The sequence below is a fragment of the Musca vetustissima genome, unplaced genomic scaffold, assembly GCF_032173495.1.
Source record: "Musca vetustissima isolate MV318-11 ecotype Yass unplaced genomic scaffold, APGP_CSIRO_Mvet_v1 utg197424, whole genome shotgun sequence".
Lineage (NCBI taxonomy): Eukaryota > Metazoa > Arthropoda > Insecta > Diptera > Muscidae > Musca > Musca vetustissima.
This window is the reverse complement of record NW_026884398.1, coordinates 19,648-41,003: the sequence shown is the minus strand read 5'-3', so window position 1 is coordinate 41,003 and position 21,356 is coordinate 19,648. Positions and strand designations below refer to the sequence as shown.

General features: G+C 35.0%; 1 protein-coding gene and 1 pseudogene across 1 annotated transcript; both read left to right on the top strand.

Moving 5' to 3' along the window:
* The first annotated feature begins 1,089 nt into the window (after window positions 1–1,089).
* Window positions 1,090–6,871, top strand: LOC133331382 (sodium- and chloride-dependent GABA transporter 1-like; annotated as a pseudogene).
* A 3,749-nt stretch (window positions 6,872–10,620) lies between these two features.
* Window positions 10,621–11,889, top strand: LOC133331381 (sodium- and chloride-dependent GABA transporter 1-like). The gene is made up of 4 exons (XM_061539779.1): window positions 10,621–10,650; window positions 10,821–11,362; window positions 11,424–11,691; window positions 11,758–11,889. The coding sequence occupies exons 1-4, from the start codon at window positions 10,621–10,623 to the stop codon at window positions 11,887–11,889; spliced, it is 972 nt and encodes a 323-aa protein (XP_061395763.1).
* The last annotated feature ends 9,467 nt before the right edge of the window (window positions 11,890–21,356 follow it).

Sequence of the window (21,356 nt, the reverse complement as noted above, 5' to 3'; positions counted from 1 at the left end):
GGGTTATTATTGGGTACCAAATATCTTCACTAAAAATTATAAATATAAGTCCATTTTTTTCTGGTAGCTCTCACATAAGGGTACCCACATATTTCGGTATTTTGAGGTTCTTGAGCGCGTTTTTCAACCGAATTCGCTGAAATTTGGTATATTGGGTTCTTATTGGGTACCAAATATCTCCATTAAAAATGATAAATATAAGTCCATTTTTTTCTGGTAGCCCCCATATAAAGGTACCCCCTAATTTAGGCATTTGGAGGTTCTTGAGCGCGTTTTCAACCGAAATCACTGAAATTTGGTATTTTGTAGCCGTATATGGAAACAAATCTCCCTACCAAAAATTATTAATAGTCAACCCCTTTTAGGCGTAGTCTTCATATAACCCCATTTTTTTACATTACTATAATTTTCTGATTTTTCCGCGTTTTGAGTTTGGTTCTAACACTCCGTTGTAATCATTTCACCTGCGAAGGATATGGAGATAAAAACCTAGAACGTACGGTTGGATAATGTACTATATGTGAACTACAGCCCGCATTTATGCTTAGCCGTAGCCCCTGTGTAGGAGGTACCAGAAGGCATGGACCGATATTCCCCAAATTCGGACATGAACTAAGATTGGAAGACATAATAAGATGCGATGAAATCAAATTTTTCTGAAACGGATTTGGTCCCAAGAAACATGGGGTCTAGAACCAATATTTCGATGAGGCACAGTTTCACCGTGTGCAAGTGTATACACACTAATTAGCCATAAGGCTGAGGGTATAATTTTGTATTAAAAATTATTGTTTACATAATCGGATTGTAGAAATGTCGTTATAGGTCAATTTGTTGGTATGTTCCCTATATTTTCATTTCAAGTACCTGTCAGTATATCTATGGTGGAGGGTACCCAAAGTTCGGCCGGCCGAACTTAACGCTTTTTCACTTGTTTGAACTTAATACTTAATAAAGATCGAGAAAGAATTAGCAAACTATGCAGTGCGAACATGTTCGTACTACCAAATTTGTCGTTAAAAAGTTCGTTCAAACCGAGTAAATTCTTCAAGTCACTACATATAAATTGGGTATGCTCTCACAATTGATATGGCTGCCTATCTACCAAACCGGGACTGGGATCCCACAACAACAGGCGCGACGAGCAGCAGCATCCACCGAGGATTTGGCAACAATCCAGAAGCAGAAGAGGGCGGCCTAATTTCTAGCAATATTCCTGCGGGCTCTGCCAAGATGATCATGTTATAAATACATGCCAGAAGTTTCGAGAGCAAGCCTCACATCAACGGCATGAGACGGCGGAAAGAAGAGGGTACTGCCGAAACTGCCTGGCAAGGAGTGTCCTATCCCCAGATTTCTCGAACTGGTTGTCGAAAGTGGGACTATAGATACCAAACTCTATGGGGCTCAGCAGTTGGAAAATCCATTACACCCAGCACCAACTGTTGTTGCACCATTTACATGGAACCTGGACTTTGTTCCAACTGCTCTGGGGTTTGTTGTAGCTGACAAAGAAGATTCGTGGAAGACTGTAAGGCCACTTGCAAGCATGCCTAAGATTAGGTACTCAACATTATAACGACTTGGATTGCTATCATTCATGCGGCAGAACCGCCGATTTACGACATTCAAAATCATGGCTAGACAACCCAACACATGGGCTTTAAAAGTCACTGTTACATAGCGGGATGTTTTAGATGCAAAACAGAAACACACATGCAAATGCAATGTATGTTGTTGTTTTGTTTGTTTTCATTTTTTGTCAATTTCTATTAGCACTGGAAACGTCACAGTTCCAAACAGGCTATCTGTGACGTTGACAAAAAAGAAAGCATCCGAAGTTTTAATATTGAAGCGGACAAATATGGCCAAATCAGACATGGACTGACGGACGGACAGAAAGTGATTCTATACATATTCTTAAAAGGAAGAGTGATTCATTTCAAGTAAATATTTTATTTTTGCAAAATAGTCAGTCTTAATCCCAGTTTGTTGTTTTTATAAAAAACAACTATTTATTAGTGGGGAATGTATGACATTGTCCGCCGAGGGGTAAGGCAGGGAAGACTATAGTTTCGGATCTCGCCACTGATCCTCATCAGTTCCCTTAGTTTTTTGTTGGGATATTCTACCCAGAAGCTATTAATAGCTTCTTTACAAAAAACCTTTCAAACCCAAATGTCTCTTGTGACAATTCGAAGTTCGTACGTTACCAGCGATACGACCCCAATGAGAAGTTCGTTTCGTTGGCGCCTGACTTCGTGGTCAACAAGGCATTTACAGAAAACTACAATACATTTCCCACTGCTATGTGTCGTCACTTTGTGACGAATGCACATAACGTTGTTGTTGGCATTGCTAGTTAAAGCAATAAACCAAACAGTATGACCGTGCCTCGTCTACAACTTCAGTAGTGTTTAGCGGGTTATTTGGGATACCATTTGTATTTTGTTTTTGCAAAATAGTCAGGCTTAATCCCAGTTTGTTGTTTTTATAAAAAACAACTATTTATTAGTGGGGAATGTATGGCATTGTCCGCCGAGGGGTAAGGCAGGGAAGACTATAGTTTCGGATCTCGTCACTGATCCTCATCAGTTCCCTTAGTTTTTTGTTGGGATATTCTACCCAGAAGCTATTAATAGCTTCTTTACAAAAAACCTTTCAAACCCAAATGTCTCTTGTGACAATTCGAAGTTCTTACGTTACCAGCGATACGACCCCAAGGAGAAGTTCGTTTCGTTGGCGCCTGACTTCGTGGTCAACAAGGCATTTACAGACAACTACAATACTTTTCCCACAGCTATGTGTCGTCACTTTGTGACGAATGCACATAACGTTGTTGTTGGCATTGCTAGTTAAAGCAATAAACCAAACAGTATGACCGTGCCTCGTCTACAACTTCAGTAGTGTTTGGCGGTTTATTTGGGATACCATTTGTATTTTGTTTTTGCAAAATAGTCAGGCTTAATCCCAGTTTGTTGTTTTTATAAAAAACAACTATTTATTAGTGGGGAATGTATGGCATTGTCCGCCGAGGGGTAAGGCAGGGAAGACTATAGTTTCGGATCTCGCCACTGATCCTCATCAGTTCCCTTAGTTTTTTGTTGGGATATTCTACCCAGAAGCTATTAATAGCTTCTTTACAAAAAACCTTTCAAACCCAAATGTCTCTTGTGACAATTCGAAGTTCTTACGTTACCAGCGATACGACCCCAAGGAGAAGTTCGTTTCGTTGGCGCCTGACTTCGTGGTCAACAAGGCATTTACAGACAACTACAATACATTTCCCACAGCTATGTGTCGTCACTTTGTGACGAATGCACATAACGTTGTTGTTGGCATTGCTAGTTAAAGCAATAAACCAAACAGTATGACCGTGCCTCGTCTACAACTTCAGTAGTGTTTAGCGGGTTATTTGGGATACCATTTGTATTTTGTTTTTGCAAAATAGTCAGGCTTAATCCCAGTTTGTTGTTTTTATAAAAAACAACTATTTATTAGTGGGGAATGTATGGCATTGTCCGCCGAGGGGTAAGGCAGGGAAGACTATAGTTTCGGATCTCGTCACTGATCCTCATCAGTTCCCTTAGTTTTTTGTTGGGATATTCTACCCAGAAGCTATTAATAGCTTCTTTACAAAAAACCTTTCAAACCCAAATGTCTCTTGTGACAATTCGAAGTTCTTACGTTACCAGCGATACGACCCCAATGAGAAGTTCGTTTCGTTGGCGCCTAACTTCTGGTCAACAAGGCATTTACAGACAACTACAATACATTTCCCACTACTATGTGTCGTCACTTTGTGACGAATGCACATAACGTTGTTGTTGGCATTGCTAGTTAAAGCAATAAACCAAACAGTATGACCGTGCCTCGTCTACAACTTCAGTAGTGTTTGGCGGGTTATTTGGGATACAATTTGTATTTTGTTTTTGCAAAATAGTCAGGCTTAATCCCATTTCATTCCTCAGTGATGAAGATACATTTGAACAACGGTCAAACTGAGTGACACTATATCGCTTAAGTGCCTATTTTGGACACTTTTTTAACAGAATTGACTTAATTTGGTATATTGGGTTCTCATTGTATAACACATATTCGTACAAAAAATTATTATTATTATTATTGACATATTTTTAGGGTAGCCATCATATAACGGCATCCTATAGTATTTGGGATACGTTTTTCAGCCAAATTGGCTACAATTTGGATTCTCATTGTATACCACATCTACATACTAAAAATTGTAGAAAAATGGTATTCCATATTAGTCGCTTTGGCATAAACAAGAAAATTATTAGTTTAAAAAGGTTTAGTGAAAAATTGTTTAACTTTGAGTGATATTACATGAGATCCTGCTTTCGTCTTATGAATTTCAATATGTTTATATGTATAAGGCAAATTTGTATTTCTAAACAAAACATTTAAATGAATAGCAATAAAAGTCAACCATAACAATTTGGTACACTTTCCAAACAAGTTTGCAGTGTTCTCGTGGGATTAATTTTTATCATAGCCTCATATGCGGTATAATCCAATATTCGGTTTTTTGAAGTATTGGCACATTTTTCGTTCGAATGGTCTGTCGTTTGGTATTGTGAACTCTCGGAGGGTGGGTCATATTTTTTATTAATATTAGTTATTTCAAGAAAAAAATACAATTTATAATATAGTAGCCAAAACGGCCTTTGGGCACTTTAGAACAGGTGATATATTCAATGCGCTGTTTTGTTGTTTTTAAATGTATCCTTTAATATAAATGTTAGAGCTATTTCGCGTATTAAAATGTGTTTGATTTTGCGGAAAGCTTATAATGTGATGACCAATGTTATTTACAGACTTGTATATGAATGCTACTAGTTGCATTTTATAAGTCCGTACAGGTAAATAGTTTTGGATACATTTTTAAACAATAATGACGTCGGATACATTTTTGAAGGATTATAATCGATTCTGGGAGCCTTATTTTGTGGAACAACTTTAACATTTTGTGGCAAATTATTTTATAGTAGACTTCCAGAATGTTGTATACGCTAAAGTGGTTTCTGTGTAACATAAAGCAACACGAAGCTGTGCATTGTTCCGAATATTGAACGAAATTTGATTTCGTACGAAATCTATAGTTATGGTGTTTTTACACGATATGTATTTTACACATGTGCTGTCACTTTGGAAATCGAACTGGTCATGTGAAACATACGGAAATTTCAATGTGTCAAAACGATATGCAATTACATATGATTTTTTTCCGAATAGGACGCGCCCTATTTTCGTATGTGAAACATAAGGAAATCAGCTGTTTGAATGAAACACATTGTTGGAAGAAAATATTTCAATTGCAAGTCAAAGAAAAGGATGAAAAGACAACAATTACAAATCATTATTTCGTTTGTAGGTGTTTAATAAAAAAAAAGATGTTGATTTAAGAAACAATAAAAGTGATTTTTTTTGTTTATAGGTTATGTCATATGTAAAATACATATGCCGATTTGAACACATGTTAAATGTTTTGTGTACGCCGCTAATATTGACACACATAAGGAATTACATATGGATGAAATAAGTGACAGCACATATGTAAAATACATATCGTGTAAAAACACCATTTTTTATGCATTTATATACATAAAGAAAAAGTTGATATCTATATTGGCCATAAATCGGATATATTGTCATAATTTTTTCTTGAAACAAGCATTGTGTTGGATACAATACAATACATGTATGCAGTTGAAGTCGTAATAATAACAACATAAAAAACGAAGCAGTAACATTAATTGGGTACGTTGTTTATAGTCCCTTTATATTGTAATCTAGGTATTGAAGCCAGTTTCTTTGATCAGCGGGGTTTTTCTTTAAATTCTTAATTAATCTGGCAACATATAATTTAAGGTAGTCACAAATCCCGATCGTGGTTCTTGGTCTTCGAAACTAGATTTCATTTTGTCCGTCGTTGGATTGGTCATCGGCTTAGGGAATGTGTGGCGCTTTCCCTATTTGTGTAACAAAAATGGTGGCGGTGCCTTTCTAATACCGTGTTAAGTTGCACTGTTCTTAGCTGGAATTCCAATGTTTTTCATGAAGTTAGCTTTAGGACAAATGTTAACTATCGGAGGATTAGGAGTTTTTAAGATAACCCCTATTTTCCAAGGCATAGGATATGCTGCTGCCGTTATGTCATGTTGGATGAATGTGTATTACATAGTAATTTTAGTGTGGGCCGAATTCTACTTGGTTATGTCGATACGGACCGATGTGCCATGGCGTAATTGCAATAACACTTGGAATACATATAAATGCGTAAATCCATATGCTAGAAAACAAATTAATTGTTGGGAAACAAACGATATCAATTATAATTCCAAAGTATGCTCCGTGAAGTCAATGTATCAATGTCAGGTATTGCGGAAACAGTAAAATTTTTTGGAAGTATATACAAATAAAACTGAAAATTATTTATCTCAATTGATTTAGACGCCGAACATTGAATATTTCGTCGGGGATAAATGACTTAAGTTCTATCAGTTGGGAGCTTGCACGGACGCTACTCCTAGTATGGGTATTATGTTACTTTTGCATATGGAAAGGAGTTAAATGGACTAAAAAAAATTATATTTACCATGTTGTTTCCATATGTACTATTAAGCATACTTCTAGTTCGAGGCGTTACTTTACCTGGAGTATTAGATGGGATTAAATTTTACATTATTCCTAACTTTTCTAAATTGGCAGAGTCCCAGGAATATTAACAGTAACAATTAAAAATACTTTATGTATATTAAAAAGAGACATACAATAATTCTCGTTTGCAGGTTTGGATGTGGAAACTCTGGTTGCGTTAGGTAGTTATAATAATTAGAAAAATAATGTTTACAAGTACACATTATTTTTTATGTATAGTTTTGGATACATCTGATTTTTATACCCTCCACCATAGTATGGAGGAATTTAGATAGGGTGCTGAAATTTTGCATAGGGTTGTTTTTTGTCTGCAGGCAGGTCACGTTCGAAGATGGGATATATCGGTCCACGTTTATGCATAGCTCACATACAAGGGTACTCCCAAATTTTCGGTATTTTGGTGTTCTTGAGAGCGTTTTTCAACCGAATTCGCTGAAATTTGGTACATTGGGTTGGGTTCTGGGGTACTAAATGTCGCCACAAAAAATTATAAATATATGCCCACTTTTTTTGGTAGCCCCCATATAACTGTACATCCTAATTTTCAGTATTTTGGGGGTTTTGGTCGTATTTTTCCACAAAATTGGCTGTCATTTAGTACTGTGAGTTTTAAATAGGTTCCCAATCACTCCACAAAAAATTATGAATGTAGGTCAATTTTTTCTGGTAGCCCCCCATATAGGGGTACCCCCAATTTTCGGTATTTTGGGGTTCTTGAGCGCGTTTTTCAACCGAATTCACTGAAATTTGGTACATTGGGTTATTATTGGGTACCAAATATCTTCACTAAAAATTATAAATATAAGTCCATTTTTTTCTGGTAGCTCTCACATAAGGGTACCCACATATTTCGGTATTTTGAGGTTCTTGAGCGCGTTTTTCAACCGAATTCGCTGAAATTTGGTATATTGGGTTCTTATTGGGTACCAAATATCTCCATTAAAAATGATAAATATAAGTCCATTTTTTTCTGGTAGCCCCCATATAAAGGTACCCCCTAATTTAGGCATTTGGAGGTTCTTGAGCGCGTTTTCAACCGAAATCACTGAAATTTGGTATTTTGTAGCCGTATATGGAAACAAATCTCCCTACCAAAAATTATTAATAGTCAACCCCTTTTAGGCGTAGTCTTCATATAACCCCATTTTTTTACATTACTATAATTTTCAGATTTTTCCGCGTTTTGAGTTTGGTTCTAACACTCCGTTGTAATCATTTCACCTGCGAAGGATATGGAGATAAAAACCTAGAACGTACGGTTGGATAATGTACTATATGTGAACTACAGCCCGCATTTATGCTTAGCCGTAGCCCCTGTGTAGGAGGTACCAGAAGGCATGGACCGATATTCCCCAAATTCGGACATGAACTAAGATTGGAAGACATAATAAGATGCGATGAAATCAAATTTTTCTGAAACGGATTTGGTCCCAAGAAACATGGGGTCTAGAACCAATATTTCGATGAGGCACAGTTTCACCGTGTGCAAGTGTATACACACTAATTAGCCATAAGGCTGAGGGTATAATTTTGTATTAAAAATTATTGTTTACATAATCGGATTGTAGAAATGTCGTTATAGGTCAATTTGTTGGTATGTTCCCTATATTTTCATTTCAAGTACCTGTCAGTATATCTATGGTGGAGGGTACCCAACGTTCGGCCGGCCGAACTTAACGCTTTTTCACTTGTTTGAACTTAATACTTAATAAAGATCGAGAAAGAATTAGCAAACTATGCAGTGCGAACATGTTCGTACTACCAAATTTGTCGTTAAAAAGTTCGTTCAAACCGAGTAAATTCTTCAAGTCACTACATATAAATTGGGTATGCTCTCACAATTGATATGGCTGCCTATCTACCAAACCGGGACTGGGATCCCACAACAACAGGCGCGACGAGCAGCAGCATCCACCGAGGATTTGGCAACAATCCAGAAGCAGAAGAGGGCGGCCTAATTTCTAGCAATATTCCTGCGGGCTCTGCCAAGATGATCATGTTATAAATACATGCCAGAGGTTTCGAGAGCAATCCTTACATCAACGGCATGAGACGGCGGAAAGAAGAGGGTACTGCCGAAACTGCCTGGCAAGGAGTGTTCTATCCCCAGTAGATACCAAACTCTATGGGGCTCAGCAGTTGGAAAATCCATTACACCCAGCACCAACTTTTGTTGCACCATTTACATGGAACCTGGGCTTTGTTCCAACTGCTCTGGGGTTTGTTGTAGCTGACAAAGAAGTTTCGTGGAAGACTGTAAGGCCACTTGCAAGCATGCCTAAGATTAGGCACTCAACATTATAACGACTTGGATTGCTATCATTCATGCAGCAGAACCGCCGATTTACGACATTCAAAATCATGGCTAGACAACCCAACACATGGGCTTTAAAAGTCATTGTTACATAGCGGGATGCATTAGATGCAAAACAGAAACACACATGCAAATGCAATGTATGTTGTTGTTTTGTTTGTTTTCATTTTTTGTCAATTTCTATTAGCACTGGAAACGTCACAGTTCCAAACAGGCTATCTGTGACGTTGACAAAAAAGAAAGCATCCGAAGTTTTAATATTGAAGCGGACAAATATGGCCAAATCAGACATGGACTGACGGACGGACAGAAAGTGATTCTATACATATTCTCAAAAGAAAGAGTGATTCATTTCAAGTAAATATTTTACCATTTCATTCCTCAGTGATGAAGATACATTTGAACAACGGTCAAACTGAGTGACACTATATCGCTTAAGTGCCTATTTTGGACACTTTTTTAACAGAATTGACTTAATTTGGTATATTGGGTTCTCATTGTATAACACATATTCGTACAAAAAATTATTATTATTATTATTGACATATTTTTAGGGTAGCCATCATATAACGGCATCCTATAGTATTTGGGATACGTTTTTCAGCCAAATTGGCTACAATTTGGATTCTCATTGTATACCACATCTACATACTAAAAATTGTAGAAAAAATGGTATTCCATATTAGTCGCTTTGGCATAAACAAGAAAATTATTAGTTTAAAAAGGTTTAGTGAAAAATTGTTTAACTTTGAGTGATATTACATGAGATCCTGCTTTCGTCTTATGACTGTCAATATGTTTATATGTATAAGGCAAATTTGTATTTCTAAACAAAACATTTAAATGAATAGCAATAAAAGTCAACCATAACAATTTGGTACACTTTCCAAACAAGTTTGCAGTGTTCTCGTGGGATTAATTTTTATCATAGCCTCATATGCGGTATAATCCAATATTCGGTTTTTTGAAGTATTGGCACATTTTTTATTCGAATGGTCTGTCGTTTGGTATTGTGAACTCTCGGAGGGTGGGTCATATTTTTTATTAATATTAGTTATTTCAAGAAAAAAATACAATTTATAATATAGTAGCCAAAACGGCCTTTGGGCACTTTAGAACAGGCGCTGTTTTGTTGTTTTTAAATGCATCTTTTAATATAAATGTTAGAGCTATTTCGCGTATTAAAATGTGTTTGATTTTGCGAAAAGCTTATAATGTGATGACCAATGTTATTTACAGACTTGTATATGAATGCTACTAGTTGCATTTTATAAATCCGTACAGGTAAATAGTTTTGGATACATTTTTAAACAATAATGACGTCGGATACATTTTTGAAGGATTATAATCGATTCTGGGATCCTTATTTTGTGGAACAACTTTAACATTTTGTGGCAAATTATTATATTGTAGACTTCCAGAATGTTGTATACGCTAAAGTGGTTTCTGTGTAACATAAAGCAACACGAAGCTGGGCATTGTTCCGAATATTGAACGAAATTTGATTTGTACGAAATCTATAGTGTGCAATCCTACGTTATTTATGCATTTGTATACATAAAGAAAAAGTTGATATCTATATTGGCCATAAATCGATAATATTGTCATAATTTTTTTCTTGAAACATGCATTGTGTTGGATACAATACAATACATGTATGCTGTTGAAGTCGTAATAATAACAACATAAAAAACGAAGCAGTAACATTAATTGGGTACGTTGTTTATAGTCCCTTTATATTGTAATCTAGGTATTGAAGCCAGTTTCTTTGATCAGCGGGGTTTTTCTTTAAATTCTTAATTAATCTGGCAACATATAATTTAAGGTTGTCACAAATCCCGATCGTGGTTCTTGGTCTTCGAAACTAGATTTCATTTTGTCCGTCGTTGGATTGGCCATCGGCTTAGGGAATGTGTGGCGTTTTCCATATTTGTGTTACAAAAATGGTGGCGGTGCCTTTCTAATACCATATTTAGTTGCACTGTTCTTAGCTGGAATTCCAATGTTTTTCATGGAGTTAGCTTTAGGACAAATGTTAACTATTGGAGGATTAGGAGTTTTTAAGATAACCCCTATTTTCAAAGGCATAGGATATGCTGCTGCCGTTATGTCATGTTGGATGAATGTGTATTACATAGTAATTTTAGCGTGGGCCGCTTTCTACTTGGTTATGTCGATGCGGACCGATGTGCCATGGCGTAATTGCAATAACACTTGGAATACATATAAATGCGTAAATCCATATGCTAGAAAACAAATTAAGTGTTGGGAAACAAACGATATCAATTATAATTCCAAAGTATGCTCCATTAATGAAGTCAATGTTTCAATGTCAGATATTGCGGACCCCGTAAAAGAATTTTGGGAGTATGTACAAATAAAACTAAATATTATTTACCTCAATTTTATTATATATCATATTATTTAGACGCCGAACATTGAATATTTCATCGGGGATAGATGACTTAGGTGCTATCCGTTGGGAGCTTGCAGGGACGCTACTCCTAGTGTGGATATTATGTTACTTCTGTATATGGAAAGGAGTTAAATGGACTGGAAAAGTTGTATATTTTACCGCGTTGTTTCCCTATGTACTATTAAGCATACTTCTAGTTCGAGGCGTTACTTTACCTGGAGCATTAGATGGGATTAAATTTTACATTATTCCTAACTTTTCAAAACTGACAGAGTCCCAGGTACAATAACAATTAAAAATACTTTATGTATATTAAAAACAGACATACTATAATTCTCGTTTGCAGGTTTGGATTGACGCTGTCACGCAAATATTTTTCTCATATGGATTAGGTTTGGGAACTCTAGTTGCGTTAGGTAGTTATAATAAATACACAAATAATGTTTACAAGTACGCATTATTTATATATAGTTTTTAAGACATCTGATTTTTTTAACAATAATATTTTTGTGCCTTACTACTTATCTTCACCGCCACATCATGAGGAGTAAACATTCAAACTATATAAACTACTACGCTGAATAGCATTTCCTTCGAATTGTTTTGGTTGTATTATTACTTAAAATACAGGGTGCTTCAAAAAAGTACACACACTATTGTAGTTTTCCCGCTCTACAAGATTAATGTTATATTTCTTCACCAGGTGCCAGCATAATGGTCCCTCTATGTTATATTATCAGTTGGAATTTGTAATATCAATATAGGGAACAGTGAATAGGACGCTCTCAAGACCTTACACCACTGGATTTCTTTTTGTGGGGCACAGTAAAAGATGAGGTGTACAAACGTAAACGACGTAACCTAGACATTCTTTGAAATGAGATTCAAGCAGTGTGTAGAGAAATCTCATTGGTCGTTTTGATACGATGTACAGAATCAGTGCTGACTCGCACTCAGAATTGTATTGATGCTGCCGGCCACCAATATGAACAGTATTAACATTTGTTATTAATGTGGCATTTACATTGGACTTTCAGCTTTCAATTTTCTATGGAAGTTCAAAGTGTGTATAAATTTTTTGAAGCACCCTGTATATTGTTAGAAAAACAATCAAATCAAGCGGACATGGTTGCCTTAAAACTGTTAACACAAGTTAACATTGAAGACACTCTTAACATTTATTACCTATGACACAAATAATATATCAAATGTGAAATTGCATTTTGTTGCTCGTTTAAATAATAATTAATACACTATAAGAACACTTTAAACGGTTAAAACTGTTAATACAAGCTAACAATTGAATACACTTTTAACATTTATTCATTTTGATGCAAATAATATATTAAATTTACAATTGCGTTTTGTTTCCTGCTTAAATAATAATTAATACACTATTTGAACATTTGGTTGTAGCTATTTACACAGATAATAATAAATACGCTAAAAGAAAAATGTTGGAATTTAATTGGACACATGTCGTGTCAAGGTAAATATGTCTTATTTTGTATCTTACAGTATTTATTATGCTCTTGTCAATATTACTGTCTAGTCTATTATTATTTAAGAGTATTTGAAATTTTTAACCCTTGGAGCCACGAATTTTTTTCCATTATTATAGAATTATTTCATGTATACATATTTAGGATATGAAAAAATTTTGACATTGCTACATCCTTGCATATTCCTTCTGGAAAATAAAATACGAAGCGTTTTAAATAATTTAGATGGTATACACAAATTGATACTGTACAAATTTTTGCCCTCTTTTTCTATGTTGAAAAGCACATAAATTGACCAAACATTTGATTTTTATACCCTCCACCATAGTATGGAGGGTATATTAATTTTGTCATTCCGTTTGTAACTCATCGAAATATTCATTTTCGATATATTATATTATTTTCGATATTATTTATATATACTATTGATCAGGGTAAAATTCTAAGACGATCTAGCCATGTCCGTCCGTCTGTTGTAATCACGCCATCTTCTGAAGGAATTGAGATAGGGTGCTGAAATTTTGCATAGGGTTGTCTTTTGTCAAGTTCGAAGATGGGATATATCGGTCCATGTTTAGGCATAGCTCCCATATAAGGGTCCCCACTACTTCTCGGTATTTTGGAGCTTTTGAGCAAGTTTTTCAAACGAATTTGAGGTAGTATACGGTAGCAAATCTCCCTACCAAAAATTATTAATATTCGCCCACTTTTTGGAGTAGTCCCCATACAACCTCCTTTTCCTCCACCATAGTATGGAAATATTAATTTTCGACCCTATAAAGTATATATATTCTCGATCAGGGTAAAATTCTAAGACGATCTAGCCATATCCGCCCGTCTGTTGTAATAACGCTATCTTCTGATAGAATTGAGATAGTGTGCTAAAATTTTGCATAGTGTTTAATTAAGAATTATTTTCCAATATTTAAAATTAACTTCAAAATTTCCTGCCGTTAGAATTTGCACATCAATAGCAAAAATACAACTTTGTGTTTTCGCACAAAGTGACTGATGTCAAATTCTAACTAGTAAACAAAAAAGAGCGCTACTTTGCAACAACAAGCGATCACTTGTTTTTGGATATTCGTCCACATCACATCTTTTTCTTTGGATTTTCGTCCACCACCGTTCATATTCGTGAACATTATTAAGGTAAAATATTGTTTATCCGAACAATATTTAATAAAGGATTTAATTTATTTATTATTTGAAAAAACTAAAATTCTTTTGTTTTATTTTCTTTTGGTTTCATTTCTTTTTTATTGCCTCAGCAAACATTGGTCCATTCGAGCCGAATCGAATTGGTGTCCTCAACAACAAAGAAGAAGAAATAATTGGCATTTTTTGCATTTGTTTTCAAAGGCGCACTGACTCCATCAGCATCACATCAAGAAGAAAACATCAAACATCCATCCATCAATTACTAATATCTCATAATATTGTTTAAGGTGAGTACCGTCAATATTAGTGAACATACGCGAGTGTTTTTCTTTGTTTACAAAAAGTTATATTCCATAAATTACAGACGTCCGTCTTACAACACCGTCACGCGTTGTTGTCATTGTTATTCTCTTTAAGAATAACTACACTGCATATTCTCATTTAACGAGAATACTGCAACAAATAAAGAAAACAAAAAGTGCAGTGAACCAGTGATAGTTGTTCGTTTCATAATTTCGTTTAAAATAATATTCCTATTGTTGTTAGTGTTTTTATCCAAATTCCAACAGTCCAAAGTTTAAAAAGAATAGAGAAAAGAAGGAATAAAAACACTAACAAATTTCCTAGTCACCAACTGTTGAGTGGTTGTAACAACAACTATCATTGCTTGGCTGTTTATCGTTGAACGATTATTCACACACACGCTCGCACATTTATATCGTAATTTCGAGGGCCGGTTAGTAAGTCAACATACGAAGGCCGGTGAAAAAGTTTGGTAAATTAAAATAAAAATTTTTTATTGTATTTTTTCGCGATTTATGGTACAAATTTTTGAACAGTTTGAAAATCAATTGATAAGGTCGACCTACGGTGCACCCTACATATAACGGAAAATAAAATTTTCAACATTTTCTTATTGCCTACATATTACAATATATCATTTGAATATAATTTGTTCTACTTAATATTTTCTGGGAAAATTTGTTGTTGTTGGACCTCGAAGTGCATTTTACAGTCCATGCACCCTACATTCGGTCAACATTTTTGATTAATTTAGTGTATTATTCAATACACTTAACGAAATTTAGTACACATAGAAAAATTTTGTGATTTTTTCATACACTGTGAAAAATAAGGTTGATTATTTTTTGAGTTTTTATTGTATTTTTCGAAACAATAAGATAGCAATTTGGTATTTTTTATAAGATCTCAACAATATTTCGAATTTTTGGAAAATATTTTCGTATTTTCTCATTGGTTTTATTCTAAACTTTTTGTTTGGAAGTTGAGATTTAGTATTCTAATATAGAATTTCGTGAAGTTTATGACTTTTTTCAAGTTTTATTCAAGTTTCCACAATTTTTGATATTTTCTATAGTTTGAAGTTGAGAGTTTCATATATAATTTTCCTACAATGTCGCTTACTCCACTAGATTTCTTCATTCGAGCTGCTGATGCTCTAATCAAATTCGACGCTAATCTTACTTCTCTCCGAGATGAAGATTTTGACATTTACGCACTTGAAATTCAGGCTGCTGAAGTTAAAGAAATGTAGTCCAAAACGAAAGAAATGTTTGATAAATGCCTTACTCATTTGCAAACTCGTGACGAGGGTGATGCAAATGACTACACATCAGCAGAAATGAAAACCCAGGCTGTTCTTAGAGCCAATATTCATAGCCTTGCCTTGAATAGAAGAAAGATAGATGAAATACGTCCTCAACCGAAGACATCTACTGTTCCTAATGTGCCAAATATGGCAAGTTCTCCTCGCCAGGGTGTAAATGATATTCTGTCTATTTCTCAAATTTCTTTTCCAGCTGAAGCAGCAGCTGACGTTTCTGGCATCATTAATGAAAATAGTTCGCATTCCATGAATTTACCTCCCTGTGACATCGATGTTTTCAATGGCGATTTTCTTTCGTGGCCAACTTTCCGGGACTTATTTTCCGCCGTATTTATTAATAATAATAGGTTAAGTGACATTGAAAAATTAGGGCCGGTTAGTAAGTCAACATACGAAGGCCGGTGAAAAAGTTTGGTAAATTAAAATAAAAATTTTTTTATTGTATTTTTTCGCGATTTATGGTACAAATTTTTGAACAGTTTGAAAATCAATTGATAAGGTCGACCTACGGTGCACCCTACATATAACGGAAAATAAAATTTTCAACATTTTCTTATTGCCTACATATTACAATATATCATTTGAATATAATTTGTTCTACTTAATATTTTCTGGGAAAATTTGTTGTTGTTGGACCTCGAAGTGCATTTTACAGTCCATGCACCCTACATTCGGTCAACATTTTTGATTAATTTAGTGTATTATTCAATACACTTAACGAAATTTAGTACACATAGAAAAATTTTGTGATTTTTTCATACACTGTGAAAAATACGGTTGATTATTTTTTGCAGATTTTTTGAGTTTTTATTGTATTTTTCGAAACAATAAGATAGCAATTTGGTATTTTTTATAAGATCTCAACAATATTTCGAATTTTTTGAAAATATTTTCGTATTTTCTCATTGGTTTTATTCTAAACTTTTTGTTTGGAAGTTGAGATTTAGTATTCTAATATAGAATTTCGTGAAGGTATGACTTTTTTCAAGTTTTATTCAAGTTTCCACAATTTTTGATATTTTCTATAGTTTGAAGTTGAGAGTTTCATATATAATTTTCCTACAATGTCGCTTACTCCACTAGATTTCTTCATTCGAGCTGCTGATGCTCTAATCAAATTCGACGATAATCTTACTTCTCTCCGAGATGAAGATTTTGACATTTACGCACTTGAAATTCAGGCTGCTGAAGTTAAAGAAATGTAGTCCAAAACGAAAGAAATGTTTGATAAATGCCTTACTCATTTGCAAACTCGTGACGAGGGTGATGCAAATGACTACACATCAGCAGAAATGAAAACCCAGGCTGTTCTTAGAGCCAATATTCATAGCCTTGCCTTGATTAGAAGAAAGATAGATGAAATACGTCCTCAACCGAAGACATCTACTGTTCCTAATGTGCCAAATATGGCAAGTTCTCCTCGCCAGGGTGTAAATGATATTCTGTCTATTTCTCAAATTTCTTTTCCAGCTGAAGCAGCAGCTGACGTTTCTGGCATCATTAATGAAAATAGTTCGCATTCCATGAATTTACCTCCCTGTGACATCGATGTTTTCAATGGCGATTTTCTTTCGTGGCCAACTTTCCGGGACTTATTTTCCGCCGTATTTATTAATAATAATAGGTTAAGTGACATTGAAAAATTATGTCCTTTACTAAAGAAAACAAGTGGTGAAGCTAGAGATATAGTTTCAAAGTTCCCATTGACCCATAAAAGTTTCAATTTAGCATGGAAGGCTCTTAAGGAAACCTATGCTAATGTTCGAATACTTGTCAATAACCAATTAAAGTTGTTATTTGATATTCCGGTGATTGATAATGAAACAAGTTCAGGATTGAAAAATATTCAAAGAGCAATAAATGGGTGTATTGCTGCTATGGCGATCTATGAAGTTTCTACGAGCGATTGGGATCCCATACTTGTATTTATTTGTATACAAAGGTTGCCTAAAATTACAGTCACGTTATGGGAACAAACGGTTAAAAATAAGTCGGCATTGTCATCTTGGAAAGATTTAGATTGCTTTCTTTCAGAGAGAATTCAGACACTTACGTGTCTAAAAGATATTCGTGGTATTGACTCCTCTACAAAGGTTGAAAAGAAGGTTCGGTCCCATTTCTCCAAATCGGTCCCTTCCAATCCAGGACGTACTTCTACGGGCAACACCATCACGCGTTGTTGTCATTGTTATTCTCTTTAAGAATAACTACACTGCATATTCTCATTTAACGAGAATACTGCAAAAAATAAAGAAAACAAAAAGTGCAGTGAACCAGTGATAGTTGTTCGTTTCATAATTTCGTTTAAAATAGCATTCCTATTGTTGTTAGTGTTTTTATCCAAATTCCAACAGTCCAAAGTTTAAAAAGAATAGAGAAAAGAAGGAATAAAAACACTAACAAATTTCCTAGTCACCAACTGTTGAGTGGTTGTAACAACAACTATCATTGCTTGGCTGTTTATCGTTGAACGATTATTCACACACACGCTCGCACATTTATATCGTAATTTCGAGGGCCGGTTAGTAAGTCAACATACGAAGGCCGGTGAAAAAGTTTGGTAAATTAAAATAAAAATTTTTTATTGTATTTTTTCGCGATTTATGGTACAAATGTTTGAACAGTTTGAAAATCAATTGATAAGGTCGACCTACGGTGCACCCTACATATAACGGAAAATAAAATTTTCAACATTTTCTTATTGCCTACATATGGCAAGTTCTCCTCGCCAGGGTGTAAATGATATTCTGTCTATTTCTCAAATTTCTTTTCCAGCTGAAGCAGCAGCTGACGTTTCTGGCATCATTAATGAAAATAGTTCGCATTCCATGAATTTACCTCCCTGTGACATCGATGTTTTCAATGGCGATTTTCTTTCGTGGCCAACTTTCCGGGACTTATTTTCCGCCGTATTTATTAATAATAATAGGTTAAGTGACATTGAAAAATTATGTGCACCCTACATATAACGGAAAATAAAATTTTCAACATTTTCTTATTGCCTACATATTACAATATATCATTTGAATATAATTTGTTCTACTTAATATTTTCTGGGAAAATTTGTTGTTGTTGGACCTCGAAGTGCATTTTACAGTCCATGCACCCTACATTCGGTCAACATTTTTGATTAATTTAGTGTATTATTCAATACACTTAACGAAATTTAGTACACATAGAAAAATTTTGTGATTTTTTCATACACTGTGAAAAATACGGTTGATTATTTTTTGCAGATTTTTTGAGTTTTTATTGTATTTTTCGAAACAATAAGATAGCAATTTGGTATTTTTTATATAATCTCAACAATATTTCGAATTTTTTGAAAATATTTTCGTATTTTCTCATTGGTTTTATTCTAAACTTTTTGTTTGGAAGTTGAGATTTAGTATTCTAATATAGAATTTCGTGAAGTTTATGACTTTTTTCAAGTTTTATTCAAGTTTCCACAATTTTTGATATTTTCTATAGTTTGAAGTTGAGAGTTTCATATATAATTTTCCTACAATGTCGCTTACTCCACTAGATTTCTTCATTCGAGCTGCTGATGCTCTAATCAAATTCGACGCTAATCTTACTTCTCTCCGAGATGAAGATTTTGACATTTACGCACTTGAAATTCAGGCTGCTGAAGTTAAAGAAATGTAGTCCAAAACGAAAGAAATGTTTGATAAATGCCTTACTCATTTGCAAACTCGTGACGAGGGTGATGCAAATGACTACACATCAGCAGAAATGAAAACCCAGGCTGTTCTTAGAGCCAATATTCATAGCCTTGCCTTGATTAGAAGAAAGATAGATGAAATACGTCCTCAACCGAAGACATCTACTGTTCCTAATGTGCCAAATATGGCAAGTTCTCCTCGCCAGGGTGTAAATGATATTCTGTCTATTTCTCAAATTTCTTTTCCAGCTGAAGCAGCAGCTGACGTTTCTGGCATCATTAATGAAAATAGTTCGCATTCCATGAATTTACCTCCCTGTGACATCGATGTTTTCAATGGCGATTTTCTTTCGTGGCCAACTTTCCGGGACTTATTTTCCGCCGTATTTATTAATAATAATAGGTTAAGTGACATTGAAAAATTATGTCCTTTACTAAAGAAAACAAGTGGTGAAGCTAGAGATATAGTTTCAAAGTTCCCATTGACCCATAAAAGTTTCAATTTAGCATGGAAGACTCTTAAGGAAACCTATGATAATGTTCGAATACTTGTCAATAACCAATTAAAGTTGTTATTTGATATTCCGGTGATTGATAATGAAACAAGTTCAGGATTGAAAAATATTCAAAGAGCAATAAATGGGTGTATTGCTGCTATGGCGATCTATGAAGTTTCTACGAGCGATTGGGATCCCATACTTGTATTTATTTGTATACAAAGGTTGCCTAAAATTACAGTCACGTTATGGGAACAAACGGTTAAAAATAAGTCGGCATTGTCATCTTGGAAAGATTTAGATTGCTTTCTTTCAGAGAGAATTCAGACACTTACGTGTCTAAAAGATATTCGTGGTATTGACTCCTCTACAAAGGTTGAAAAGAAGGTTCGGTCCCATTTCTCCAAATCGGTCCCTTCCAATCCAGGACGTACTTCTACGGGCAATTTCTGTGTGTTATGTCCTAAGGTAATACATCCATTGCGTTTTTGTCCAGATTTTTTAAAATTAGCAGTTGAGGGTCGTTATTCTGTTCTTCGACGATACAATTGTTGCTTGAATTGTTTAGCTGTCGGTCATGAAGTAAGAAATTGTGTAAGCAAGCATAGTTGTGGGAAGTGTAATAAGCGGCATCACACGCTTCTTCATCGTGAAATTTCCAGTCCTTCCAGACCAGTGACTCCGTCACAACCTCTTTCACATTTAGCTTCATCCCCACATTCATCTCCCACTTCTAGTTCAAATAATCCAACAACTTCGCCTGTTTTAACTTCTGGTGCTACCAGTAGGCAGGTATTCCATGTTTCCCAAAATAGGAGTGTCTTATTAGGAACAGCTATCGTTCACATTATACACGATGGTGTCACATATCCTGTTCGTGCCCTTATTGACCCTGCGTCTGAAGCTTCCTTCATCACAGAAAAACTACAGCGTCAAATAGGCATAGCAACTCAGTCCACAATAGCTTTCCACTACTTCTAGGAAGATGTGTTCTATTACCATTGGTTCCCCAATCGACAAATCGCTGTTATTGCCCTCAACGGCGTTTGTTGTTCCAAGTATTTCAGGAAATTTGCCTTCGTTTTCTGTAACTTCCGAATTTGCTTCTCGGATGCCAAATATTTGGCAGATACACAGTTATTCGACTGCAGACCTGTATATATATTGATAGGTGCAGATCTTTATCCAAAGATAATATTACCAGGCACTCATATAAATATATCAGGTACATTAGTTGCACAGGATACGATTTTCGGGTGGATTATTACAGGCCCAGTACCTAGTTCTCATGTCAGGGTATATTCTACAACTATTTCGGGCACAGTTTACGAAGCAAGGCAGAAATCCACCTCTACATCAAAATATTATCCAAATTATTGGCGACAATTTCAGCGTAAAAGAAACATTTTTAAGTATGACGCGATTGTTCTTTCCATTATTTCTGCTCGTTTTTCTGAGAGGAAACATTCATAGTTTGTTTTGCTCCACAAATTA

Bases quoted from the DNA above. Each gene is read 5' to 3' on its own strand.
- LOC133331381 (XM_061539779.1), top strand. From the start codon at position 10,621: ATGCATTGTGTTGGATACAATACAATACAT. The intron at 11,363-11,423 runs GTATGTACAAAT...CATATTATTTAG, and splicing joins CCCGTAAAAGAATTTTGGGA to ACGCCGAACATTGAATATTT. The intron at 11,692-11,757 runs GTACAATAACAA...TCTCGTTTGCAG, and splicing joins CAAAACTGACAGAGTCCCAG to GTTTGGATTGACGCTGTCAC.